Consider the following 12,943-nt stretch of genomic DNA (forward strand, 5'->3'; position numbering starts at 1 on the left):
GCCGCGGGCTACTGCCGTGATTCTGACCAGCTCAGCTTCCGTGCTACTTCTCCGTCGTACGGCCAGGAATGAACTCCGTCGCGACATGGTCTGACGCCTGCCAGCGTATGCCGACGAGGGCGACACGGCATAGGCACGTACCCATGCTCCTGCAGCACCCAGGGCTGTGGGTTCTTATCAAGCGATATTTGAGTTGAAGAAGCCGTGCTCGCGTGGCATCAGGCAGCCACAGGCCGGCGTGCCAGACCAAGATGGCCCAAATGGGTAGCAATGAGGCTGAAAAGGGCGATCAGAGGCAGGGCCAGATCTGCAGCTCGGCGGCTGCATCCGCGGCGTCCATCGCAAGTCGCTGGCAGCAGACGTGTCCCTGGCAGCGGCAGCATCTGGGCGAGTCTCTGCACCCGACTGACTCGACGCCCCACGCCGGAAAGTGGGAGCAGTGGTGAAGGATCGAGTAACTCCACGGCCACGGCAGCAGAGATTGATTTGGGTGCAGCAAATTGTGCGATGGTCGCAAGCTCCGTGGTTGCATGCGGCGCCTGCCCGCTTCGAGTCAACCCGCAAGTGGCGAGCCTCCGGGTGCTCTCGTATCCGCTCCTGCCCCCACTGCCTCTGCCCAAAAACCGCTAGCCCCGTGGCACGCTGTCCGCTCCAGCGCGGGAACCACGACCACGACCTACCCTCGCCCGGCTGCTTCTGCCCGGCCGCCCTGCACGACGGGACTGCACGACTGCACGCCTGCTCGAGTCGGGGGGACGGCGCAACCCCGCACCTGTCAGATGGCAACGCAAACGAGCAGCACCCAAGCTACCTATCGCCAGTGCAACCGTGCGAGGGAACCGCGACCGAGGATCAAGGATCGACCGGCTATAGTGCGCTCGTCTTCACAACAATGCAACGGCAAGCCACAAGGGCTGCGCGCCGTTAGCGAAGCCGCACCTTAGACCGGCCTCAGGGGTGTCTCGGCCTCGATTGGCCCGCCTGCCAGGGCATCGCTTGCAACCACCATTAGCCGCTTTTCGCCGTGATAACAACACGGCCTGCATGCCTAAGAATAGCTGCTCTGCCGCTCTGTCGCTCGCCCACAGCCAGTCGCCTCATCACCACCATGCCACTCTGCCTGCGACATGGCGCTGCCTGGCCGGATGCGCCGTCTTGTCCCATCCCAGATCAGATGCCATCCCAAAATTACACCCCATCCTTTAGCGTCGCAATCTTCTGTAGTCCTTGCCATGAGCCCTCCCGCCAAACGATGCCGTGACTGAGAGTCTCGCGGGCTGGCGGCGGGGTCCAGCTCGAGCAGTGGGTGCAGCTTCTATCGATTCGGCAGTGCGACACTTCCAGAACGCAGCCCTCGCCCGCAGGGATTGCTATCGTGCAGATACGGGCGGCCATGTCCGCAAGCTGCCTGGCGTTTTAGGTTTTGCTCAAGGTTGTTGGGGGCCGCCGATAGCGTGGGCCAGAAGCTCGCCCTCCATGCTGCAAATCATGCCCATGCCCCCGAGCGGCGGTCCCGCTGTGCCACACTTCCTCTTTCGCGTGGCTAGTCCGCTCCAATGCTCCCAGCATGCCGGTCGCTCCCGCTTGTCGTGGCATTGAACGCTATCTTGCATGTCCACCGCTGTCTGCCCTACCATCTTGGCAGCAATCCTTTCCCGGCCTCCAATATATCATCGTGCCGTCTCCCAGGATTTCGACTGCTGAACCCGCCGTCCTTCGCTTTTCGCGCAATTACCCGTAGGCCCTGAGCCTTGGCTTCATCTCTCGTTCCCAAGCTCCCGTTCTTCCTTGAATGGGCCGTTCGCTCTTCGTGTAGCAAGTGTCTTCGAAGACGGGTTTCCGTACTGCCACTTGTGTGCCGCTCACTTGATCTGTCACCCTATCAACCTTCTCCCCATACCAATGGGCCTCAAATCCTACTTCGCCCCTCGCAAGGGCGAAGACAAGAAGAATGCGGCCAAGGCAGTCATCACCAACGAGAAGCCAGCCGAGGCGCGGCCTGACAGCTTGCCGCCGCTTGATTCTCCCCGCCCTGCTTACCTTGCCGGCTCAAGCGGTTCCTCTCCCTATGGATCTCGCCCGAACTCTCTTTACCGGAGCTCGGGCATGGACCAGTTGAGCGAGATCAAGTGCGATGTCATGGTCAACTGGCTTCACTCCCAGCAGGAAGAGAAACTGTGGTGCGCCGGCGAGTACGAGGAAGGTGTTGTCTTGAAGAAGGCCCGGGGCTCGTATGCATGCTGTCCTGCAGAGCTGGCAGAAGAGCCGAATGGTTTCTTGAAGGCCATCGAGCAGCTCAACGTTCGCGTAAGTTCGGCCGCATTTGACCTGATTGAACGTCGTCCTGACATCTGCATCATAGGTTGCCATGACTGTCAACACCCGCGTTATCAAGATCCTGCTCCACAACAACAACCTGCCGTATGTCGAAATCCAGAAGGGTCTACGAGTTCAGGTGCTTCCCGATATGTCATTCTTGCCACGTTGCCAGAAGCACCAGTTCGCTGCTTTCATCGCGGATCGAGGCATTCTCGTGGTGTGGGAAGATCAACCGAAGAGACTGCTCGAGCGCGTCAAGAACATCGAAGCTGCCCTCATGGACATGATATGGCAGGATGCTGAAGACGGCGACGACGAGAAAAAAGAGGCCTCGTACGACGTCTACGAGCTCGAGGACCCGGAGGCGGCTGAGGAAAAGCCCCGCAAGACCGTCTTGATCCAAGCGCTGATCACTGCATGCACCATGGTCGTCACTTGCGTTGCGATTGGCTCTGGCTGGCGTGAGATCGCCGTCCAGTTGCAGGTCGATGGCAGCTATATCCGCCTGGCTTTTGCCGCCGTGGTGATTCCGCAAGCATGGCTGTCTCTGGTAAGTGATTGCTGCGCACCCGCATCCACCGCTCCAACTGACACACCTGCAGTTTTTTTTCCAGGCTCTTGTCGGCAACGTTGCGCAAATCATTGGACCCATCGGCCAAACCAGTGAAAACAGCAAGTACTACTCTGGAATTGCCCCTCGCCGCTTGAACCGCGATACTAGTGTACTCCCCCACGTGACCATCCAGTGCCCCGTCTACAAGGAAGGCCTCCACGCCGTTATTGAGCCCACCATTCGCTCCATCAAAGCCGCCATGTCTACTTACGAAATGCAGGGCGGCACTGCTAACATCTTCGTCAACGACGATGGCATGCAGTTGCTTCCAGAGGAAGAGGCTCTCGCGCGAAGAGAGTTCTACGAAGAACATTCGATTGGATGGGTCGCCCGTCCTAAGCATAACCCGAAACCTGCTGAGGGAGAAGAGGCTTTCTTGCGCCGCGGAAAGTTCAAGAAGGCTTCCAACATGAACTACGCCCTCTGGGTCTCCAACCGTGTCGAGGAGAAGCTGCTCCCTCTGCACCGCTCAGATTCCTGGACTCAGGACGACGAGGTTGCGGCCTACCGCAATGCCCTTGCCGAGGTTGTCGCCGAAGACGAGGGCCGCACTTGGGCTGACGGCAATATCCGCGTTGGTGACTACATCCTGTTGATTGACTCCGATACCCGTGTCCCCAAGGACTGCTTCCTCGAAGCTGTCAGCGAAATGGATCAGTCTCCCCAGGTTGGCATTATCCAGTACTCTTCGGGTGTCATGAACGTTACGGACAGCTTCTTCGAGCGTGGCATCACCTACTTCACTAACCTGATCTATACGCAAATCCGCTACTCGGTCTCCTGCGGTGACGTTGCTCCCTTCGTTGGCCACAACGCTTGGTTGCGTTGGTCTGCCGTTCAGAACATTGCCTACGACTGTAAAGACGACCACCGCGAAAAGTATTGGAGTGAGGCGACCGTGTCTGAAGACTTCGACATGGCTCTGCGCTTGCAAACCGAAGGCTACACCATTCGCCTTGGTGCGTACAAGGGCGACGGCTATAAGGAAGGCGTGTCAATTACCGTGGACGATGAGCTCGCACGATGGGACGTATAATCACGTCCTTTAAGATGGCTTATAACTAATAATGTTGGCTTTTATAGGGAGAAATACGCCTATGGCTGTAGCGAGCTAATTTTCCATCCTCTCCGCTACTGGCCCATCCGTGGCCCCTTCACCAAGCTTTTCCGGAATTTCATCATGTCTAGCATGCCTCTGCCTTCGAAGATTACCATTATGGCGTACATCGGTACTTACTACGCCATTGGCTCTGCCTGGATCCTGACCCTGCTCAATTACTTCATGATTGGCTGGTTCAATGGTTACTACGACCACTACTACACTTCCTCGTTCGAGATCTACTTCGGCATTGTAGTCGTCTTCAACGCCCTCGGCAACGTCTCCCTCGGCATTCTCCGCTACCGTACCGAGGAAAAGGCGCTCCTCTCAGCGTGGATCGAATGCTTCAAGTGGGTGCCGCTTCTGACCTGCTTCCTGGGCGGCCTGTCGCTGCACGTCTCCCAGGCCATCCTCTGCCACATGTTCTCCATCGACATGTCGTGGGGCGCGACGGCCAAGGAGGCCACGAACACCACCTTCTTCGAGGAGATCCCGCGTGTGCTCAAGCGCTTCAAGTACACGTTCATCTTCTGCATCGCCTGCATCGGCCTCATGGTCTGCGGCGCCTACGTCTTCCCTCCTCTCTACCAGGTCAAGACCTTCGTCGCCATCTGGCCTCTGGCCACCATCGTCGCCGCGCACCTGCTCCTTCCCATCGCCCTGAACCCGAACTTGATGCTGTTCACGTGGTAAAGGACTCCCTCGCACTGGACTCCAAATTGCGCTTGCGGAGGGAGGTACCAGGAACCCCCGGTGGGTTCTTGGGGATTCTTTTTTCCTTTTCTCTTTATAAATAGACGGGAAAATGGTGCACACACAGGTCTGATGAAGTGGGTACGCCCCTTGCTTTTTGATTGTTGGTCTTTGTTTCCCCGCTGGAACTGATGATATGAACACCCACTCCTTGAGATACCACTTGCATGTATCATGATGATTGTCGAAAATATCTAGACGGAACGTAATGTCTTTGGCAGGTTCAGTACATAGCAATGACAGTATGACACGCTGTAAAGTCAAACGATGGTGCATCCCGTTGTTTCCTGAAATCGTATTGCTTGGCAGCGGATGACAAAAGAGTTTGCCCGTGGAGCTGACCCTACGTAGGCAGTTGAATACATGATCCGGACATGAATGTGCACATTCGCAACTTCCTTTTACGTCCGGAACTTGTATTCGACTGCCTACCAATACAACATTAACGATGCAATATCTGCGTAAGCCAGATGCGGGCGAATTTCCTTTTGCCACCTGCTGTGGTGATCTCTGGCTTCGGTTGAGTTCTGTCACAGTGCATATATGAATCTTGTTTAGAGCAAAGATTTGGCGGCAAGCGTTACATTGAGAGCCCTTTTTGTCTATCATCTTCCCATGCAACCGTGTCCACTGATCGCTTTTGTGTCGTCCCAGACTTCCAGCTGTGCCATTGATCCCTCTCTCGACGGACTTTGCGTATCTTATCGTTCAAGACGTCGTATCAGGCTCTTTCGAGAGACAGGCACTGCACATGTGTCGTTTCAGCGCTTGGAGGGTCGACCAAGAGACTGCTTCCTGATTAGCATCCGTTACATTCCCCTCACGGAAGTTCTGAATTTGGAAGAGGGGGATTGTAGGAAGGGATAGAGTATGAGTGAGCTGCACGTACCTGGCAGGTGCCACAGGCATCGCCCTGCTGCCAAACGTAGTTGCGGCATCCATGAGAGTCCCAGTACGCGCAGGCGTAGCGGCTGTATCCTTCTCCACCCGACATTTTTGCTGAGTTCCGTGGGAAGTGGTGTGGGTTGCGGATGAGGTAGGTTAGCTGAAGTGAAGGCTGGTTGATCTGGTTCTTGTGGTGCTCTTGATCTGGTGGATTTGCTTAAGTTTCGAGTATCGTACGCATCGCACCTTTTTATGGTTCTTGCGACTTCACTACAAAATTGATACTTCAAATCAATTGACCTCGCCTTCTTCAATTTTTTGTCATGCGGCTTTAGAAGCATACACAGCACATTCCTGCACAGGCCTCATTCTGAGTCTTCGGTACATCGTGAGGAGCAAACATCAACATATTTGCCGCGGGAGTACTGCAACCAGGATGTACTTCGTATGAATGAATTGGCGAAGGGTAGACGATATCACTGACACACAGGACCCGATCATCGCTTCGGACACGTGCAGCCCTCGTGTTACATCAGGTCGGGTGCAAGCCGAACCTCTGCAGATGCTGTACTATTGTGATGCTCGACCGAAGCTTGCTTGCCTTCCCGTCTCAGTCGGATTGGCGAGTGCAATAACGGTTACAGCTACTTTTCTATCTATCCAGCCCGTGATGAGCTATGGGATCACGCGCGATTGATTGTCGAGATGGATGACTTTCTGATCAATAAGGGAGACGTCATTGAAGAGCGGCTCAAGCTCACCAAAGACGATGACGACAACAACAAACAGCTATACCTATCTGTTACTCCCGGAAACGTGTAAGTCAGCTCATGCAAGAAGCCATTGAAGGTCATCCGCAGAACATGGAATGAATTTGGGAAGCTTCCTTCCTTTTGCTGTGCTACATGTCACACGATGAGCTCCACTTTTCATTCAGCCGACTATCAGATGGCTGGATGACTTATTACCCTTATCGCGAGTCTCGGTTGCAAGACCGTATCGGAACGGCCAAGCAATCGTCACCTCTTACAGCAACTTGATCAACATTGTTTTCCTCTTTTCGTTTGCTAGTTGGAGACAGAGCAAAGCCAAATAACAACCTTTTCTTGATTGACAAATAGAACGCAACTACTTACCGTGCAGCAGGCTATGGTCACCGCATGTCAGACCCCACTTGAACCTCAAATGTCCCAGTCGATCTCAAACTCTTCCCAATTGCCATCGTGTACTCCCTCGCCCTCCTGCTTCTTTCCCTCCGCAGTGTGAGCCTCAGAGACTGCGGGAACACCACTCCCCTGCTCAGTAACTACCCTATCCTGTAGCCCTTGTGTCATTCCTTTCTGCTCACCATTGCTTTCCGTTCCCGATGTCTTCCGCTTCTTCACTGCCGTCCCATCCGCCCCATCCTCAGCGCATACTTCCGTAATAACCGCCTTTGTCCTACTCTTACTTCTCGCTCTCTTCCTCTTCCTCTTTCCCTCCCCTTCCATCCAATGATCCTCCTCATCATCGTCGTCACCGTCACCGTCATTCCCAAAGACCCACTCCTCATCATCGTCATCGCCCCCAGCACCCGCCCCTGTCTCTTCAGTATCGCCCCACCCTTTGACCGTCCCCACCACCCCCTCAACCAGAACCCCCCACCTCCTCCTCTCCTCCCCCCAATCCCACTCCACCCGCCGCTCCTCCCCCTCCACCTCCCCCAAGCCCTCACCGCCCCCCTCCTCCCTCTCCCACCCCTCGAACCACGCCGTCGCAGTCTCGTGCACCCGGTCCAGCTCCTCCACCGCCTCCACGAACCCCGCCAAACCCCCGCCCACCATCTCGTCGACCGTGTCCGCCTCGCTCGCCTCGCCCGCCGCCACGGCCGCGAGAGCGTCGGACAGCTGCGTCGACAGCGTTTGCAACGTGGCGACCGCGGGCGCGAGGACGTTCGTTACGGCGGGGAGGGGGTCTCCTCCTCCTTGTTCTTCTTCTTTTGCGTCGACGTCGACGGCGGCGATGGAAGAGGAAGAGGGGTGGTCGTTGTTGGACGGAGGGGGTTCGAGTGGGGTGTCGCCATTGCCATTGCCATTGCCATTGCCGTTTCCGCCACTGGTGGTGTCGACGTAGTCTATGTAGTCGATGTCGGAGAGGTCGGAGATTTCTGACGGTAGTACTTGTGGGCTACTGTTGAAATCACCGCTTTTGTTGTTGTTGTTAGCATCATCGTCGCCATTGTTGCTGGTTGCCGGGGTGGAGGAGCGAGTGGTCCTTTTCGTGGACTTGTGAGGAGGTTTGGTAACGGAGGAGGCAGGCTTGGTAGAGGTGCGGGAAGAGGACTTCGCGGGAGCAGCATTCTTTGGAGGCTTCTTCCCTTTCGGTTGCTGCGCCTTTCTGGAGGAAGAACGATTTGCGCGAGGCATACTTGCTCTAGTTTCCTTTCCTGGCCTGACGAATGATGGTGGACTTTACTGGTAGCTTTCCCTTGGATGACGGTGACTCTGTTCGAATCGTGAGACAGAGAAAAATGCCGGCAAGCTGAAAGCTGTGGGGTTCTGTAAGTATAAAGTCAAGGACAAGGGAGATCTCTGGGCGCAGGCGTCTTTGTCTTGTGTGCCTCTTTGTCTGCCTAATCGAGCCATCGCCGCCGCCACGTGTCAGAGCTTACTTTGTTGTTGGCTTCAAAGAGAAAACGCACGGCTAAAGGTACAGATCATAGTTGACGTTGCACGTACCGACTACGTGTACATTTCTTTACGTGTTCATACTAATTACATACGGGAAAAAAAGCAACATACATTTTGTACCATTAGGAGATTGTAAATGTTCCGCTGGTGCCGTCGAAGGCCGTAATGGCACCGCCGACGGCCTTAGAATCACCATAGTACTTAATTCTGTACGTCCCGGAGGCCGTATCGTCGTTGGTCTCCCAGGTGATGGTGACTTCGCTTGTGCCGAGAACCGTCGACTTTCGGACCCATTCGTACACAATTTCCCAGTCTTTATCATCCAGCACTTGCGTCCAAGTATCACCATCCTGCTTCTCAATGGCCGCGAAGGTTCCGTCGAGACGCAAATTGTTCCGCGGATTGGCACCAACGAAAGTAGCCTTCACGATGTCGCCGGCGGAGTAGGTAGACTCGACATCCGTGACGACGTCTCCAAAACTCTTCCCAATTCCAGCGTAGTCCAGAACAACGCCGGTGATAAAGGACAGGCTCTTGTTGCGATTATCCGGAGGGGTTGGACCAGCAGGCGGCGCACCCTCTGCGCCAGGAGCAAGGTATGGAAGCCATGTGAGAGTCCGGTTGATATATGCATTAAGCGTGTGCGGTCCGTACAGAGTCGACGCACCTTCGTAGCGCTGGACACTGTATTCCTCGGGCGTGGCGATATAGTGAGCATAAGTATTTGCTGGACCACCAAGGACGACAATTGGGTCGGGGCTGCCTTCAGTAGCCAATAAGTCGGAGGACGTGACTTCATTAGCCACGGCCTCGCGCCAGCGTCTTCCAGACATTGTGGTTGCTTCGCCAGGACTGACGATAATGAACAATTGGCCCACACGGAGAGTCTGAATATGAACAATGTTCGGCGCCCATTGGTATGGCACAGTGCTAGCTCCAACATCGAGAAGAATGGGTTTCGGCTGCTGGCATTCTTTCTGCTCTGCACTGGGTACGTGGACAAGGCTACCAACAGCGTTCCAGAAAGGATTGTTCGGAGTGCCAGTGTCATTTTGAGTAAAGTCGAAAGCACCAGGGCCGTCGGTGGTTCCAGCCGCGAAGGAGTTACCCATGGCTGCTGAGCAAGTTCGCACGGTACTACCGTTGGACAGAGCGAATGTGAAGTTGGACATGTCGTGGAAAGAGTGGAAAGATGCAATCGAGCCGGAAATTGCGGTGCTGCTGGAATCGAACGATGAGTAGAGGTCTAGAGCACCTGCGTACTGCCTGCGGCCGATTTCGTAGCAACTTTTGGCACCTCCGTCATTCAGACCCCAAGCCGGGCCTCTACCGTGACATGGCTGGCTCTTGCCGCCACAGGTACTGGTCTCGAGCGTGCATTCCTCGCCGCTGCCATCCTCACACCAGGCACCCTCGACGTTTGGAGTCGTGTCGCCGACGTTTGCCTGCGAAAACCCAGCGACGAAGTCCTCTGCCGCGTTGGCATTGCTGCCCATCTCCTGCTCGAAAAGATAGGCAGCGACTCCCTTGTTATCACCAGAAATGAGCGTCTGGTTACCGAGCATAGACGTGCCATGTACAGGGAACCAAGTCAGGACGCCAATATTCTTGCTGTCACTCGCTCGCTGGAAGCGTAGCAGCGTCATGGTTTTATCCACGTTGTCCGTATACTTGGCACGCTCCTCTTCTGGGTTGTTGAGGTAGGCCCAGAGACTGCGGTTGATGTTCGCATCCGCGATGGTGGTGGTACCAACACTTAGCGTTCCAGTCGTGAGGCTTTCCTGAGCACGTTGGATCGAGAGCAGAGCGCCATCGACGATGGCCTGGTAGCTTTGCTTATCGAATCCAAGACTGGTGATCTGTGGCAACAGGTAGTTCAGCCATGCTCCAGGACCCGAGTGCGAATGTGTGCCGGTCACAGCCACATTGGCCTGGCTGTACATCGTATAGTTGTCGCCCAAGCTTGCCAGGCCTTCCAATATACCATTGCGAACAGCAAGGTCTCCAGACTGGGTATCAAGCACGAGATAGACAAATCGCTCGTCGGGGTTGTCGGCGCTGGCGACGATGAAAGCGCGCGAATAGATGCGTTGGCGCAGGCCGGTGCCGATCTGACTGCTGTTGGCGTAACCCATGAGGTTGAGTTCAACAACCGGACTGTAGCGGACAATCAGCGACTTGCTTGACATAGTTCAAGAGAGCAACAATATTACCCGGTGATGTCTGCCTTTCCCACGCCAATCAGGTACTCATCTCCACCAGCTGCGGCCGCTTCCGCAGCTTCCTTCAGCTCGAGGATATGCGTCTGAGCATCTTCGCCGCCGCGCAACGTGCCGGGTTGCTTCCAGTGCCAGTAGTCGACGGTGGGGACGCCGAACACAGAAACGAGCTCGAATACGAAAAACAAGGAAAGACTGGCAGCAATCAAAGCGAAAGTGATGTGGGAGCGAGCCATTCTCAGGAAGTCCTGATACCCGGAGTCGGGCGGCTGTCGAGAAGTATTGCTGGCACTCGTCTTGGGAGCCATGGCGACGACGGGACGGGGCCACTCATATACAGTAGATTGGAATCAACCCCCTGGACGAACGTGTAATAGCGTTGAGCGCGGTGCTCCGTGACTCTGAATCTTGTTTGGGAAGGGCATTGCTGGCAGTGGGGGACAGGCCTGATGGGAGCTCGGTCGCGGGGCACGCTGATTGGGCGGAGAATGACGTTGGAGCGGGAGGGGAGCGCGTGGGTCAAGGCACGCCGGACCGCAGCTGCGCGCCGCTTGGCTGAAACCCTGCGCGCAAATCGGCCGGCAGCAAAGCTTCGCATCCACCACCACCACCCATGTCGCTCTCTCCAGTTTCACTAATACACACCCCTCCACCTGCTCTATCCAGCTGCGCCATCGGTCACCCGCCCCCCAAAACCACCTCTTCGCCTATCGCCCGCTGCTGCTAGACCGTCCGCGTCCTCCATTTCCGCCTGCTGCTCCCACCTTCCATCTATCTCGCCTCCAGCAACCCACGCGGCCATGCCTCTCATTCACGAGTCGCACGACTCACTACCATGTGTGTACCACACCGCACCACCCCTACCTGCCTATCAGCCGACTTTTTCTCTGTTTAGGGCCGCCCACCCGCGCATATGCATAGCCCACGTCCACTCCACTCCGCCTGCTAACCGAACCGGAACCAGACGTCGACCTTCCGCTCACCGATACCGACCGCGCCGCCGCGCAAACGCTCATCGCCGGCGAGCTCGACCCCTCCGCCTCCACCGCTCTCCACCCATCCGTCCCCAGCTCGTATGAGCCTTCGTTCCCGGCTCTCATAACCGCCGAGCACGCGCGCCTGCAAGCCGGCATCACCGACAAGGAACCCGGCGTCGACCTCTCTCGCTACGAGGCCCTCGACGCGCCCTCGGACGCTGGCGACGCGGCCGCCTGGCGCGCGACGCTGCGCGCGGCCTACGCCTCGTCGACCTTCCTGTCGCAGCGCCAGACGAACCTGTCGCTGCTCGAGCGCTACGGCAAGAACGCCTGGCTCGTCGCCAACGCCCAGCTCGAGGCCATCCTGCGCGCGCTCGAGGCCGACCTCGCGGGCGCCAGGGACGACGTCGAGGCTGTCGAGGCTGCCCGCCGCCAGGCCCAGGCCTCCGCCGCGCCGGAGCTGGCCCTGCTCGAGGAAGGGTGGCGCACCGGCGTCAAGCGCGTCGTCGAGACCGAGGCCGCCGTCGAGGGCCTGCGGCGCGAGATCCTGGAGAGGAAGAGGACCCTGGCACAGCAGGCGCAGGCGTAATAGCAAAAATTAGTAGTGAATATCCAATTGTAGTATAGGCAGCACGGATCAAGCGGATCAGTAAGGTTAGGTGCGCTGATAGAGGGGAACGGCCGGTTAGCCGGCATGCTTTATTAGCACATGCATTCATGGAACGGATCGAGTGCGCATGGCGTTACGGTGGCGTCTTGGGAAAATTAAAAACGGCTCCAGTAATATCTGCGAGGTACCGCTGCACGACTGTGGCACATAGATAGAGCCCGCTGCACGATATCGAAAGAATACCCCGTTCGGCAGTCGGAAGGTCGGGGGTCTGCCAGATTCAAGCATGGCTCCGAGGGGTCATTGGTTGACATTGCTCCAAACGCGTCATCTTTATCTGCACCAATCTCACGTAGATGGATCGCGCGGTTTCTTCCCAAAAATTGAACGCCGAGCATGCCATTATGGGTCCCTACTAGACCACTAAAGATGTGGGGAAAAAAGAGTAAAGAAGTTAGCTCCTCGCGTCGAGCGAGCGGAATTTAGGTGATAGGCCTAGCAGTAGCAGCAGTGGAAAACGCCATTTCAAAACAATACACAACACCAAGCCTTCCGCATCCGTCTCCATTCTCCGGTTCCCTCCTTCCAGACCCTAGCCGAAAGATTTCCCCCCAACCAGTGCCAAAGTGCCTCCTTGTCGTTCTCCTGTTTAATTCGTCACAACTCCTTGCTCAATACCGCGAGCGCGAAACTGAGAGCTCCGGATGTACCATGTGTCCTGCCAATACCGATCGTGGCCCTCCTTCGTTGTTGTCATTGTTTGTGTCCGACGAATTCCTCGACAAATTCCTGAAACCCC

The 12,943-nt window shown here is 56.3% G+C and overlaps 4 protein-coding genes across 4 annotated transcripts; 2 read left to right on the forward strand and 2 right to left on the reverse strand.

Annotated features, from left to right (window-relative positions):
- Positions 1 to 1,902: 1,902 nt before the first annotated feature.
- On the forward strand, positions 1,903 to 4,724 carry SLS55_005206 (uncharacterized protein; the record flags this gene model as incomplete). The annotated part of the gene is made up of 4 exons (XM_066776656.1): positions 1,903 to 2,307; positions 2,363 to 2,869; positions 2,922 to 3,962; positions 4,020 to 4,724. The coding sequence occupies 4 exons, from the start codon at positions 1,903 to 1,905 to the stop codon at positions 4,722 to 4,724; spliced, it is 2,658 nt and encodes an 885-aa protein (XP_066632498.1).
- Positions 4,725 to 6,850: 2,126 nt separating this feature from the next.
- On the reverse strand, positions 6,851 to 8,074 carry SLS55_005207 (uncharacterized protein; the record flags this gene model as incomplete). Its single annotated transcript, XM_066776657.1, has 1 exon — positions 6,851 to 8,074. One exon carries the CDS (start codon positions 8,072 to 8,074, stop codon positions 6,851 to 6,853), a length of 1,224 nt encoding a protein of 407 aa, XP_066632499.1.
- Positions 8,075 to 8,460: 386 nt separating this feature from the next.
- Positions 8,461 to 10,865, reverse strand: SLS55_005208 (uncharacterized protein; the record flags this gene model as incomplete). Its single annotated transcript, XM_066776658.1, has 2 exons — positions 8,461 to 10,495; positions 10,552 to 10,865. 2 exons carry the CDS (start codon positions 10,863 to 10,865, stop codon positions 8,461 to 8,463), a joined length of 2,349 nt encoding a protein of 782 aa, XP_066632500.1.
- Positions 10,866 to 11,392: 527 nt separating this feature from the next.
- SLS55_005209 (uncharacterized protein) lies at positions 11,393 to 12,123 on the forward strand (the record flags this gene model as incomplete). The annotated part of the gene is made up of 2 exons (XM_066776659.1): positions 11,393 to 11,398; positions 11,479 to 12,123. 2 exons carry the CDS (start codon positions 11,393 to 11,395, stop codon positions 12,121 to 12,123), a joined length of 651 nt encoding a protein of 216 aa, XP_066632501.1.
- Positions 12,124 to 12,943: the final 820 nt, after the last annotated feature.

The sequence above is a fragment of the Diplodia seriata genome (genome assembly GCF_021436955.1).
Source record: "Diplodia seriata strain FDS-637 chromosome Unknown scaffold_5, whole genome shotgun sequence".
In the NCBI taxonomy this organism is placed as follows: domain Eukaryota; kingdom Fungi; phylum Ascomycota; class Dothideomycetes; order Botryosphaeriales; family Botryosphaeriaceae; genus Diplodia; species Diplodia seriata.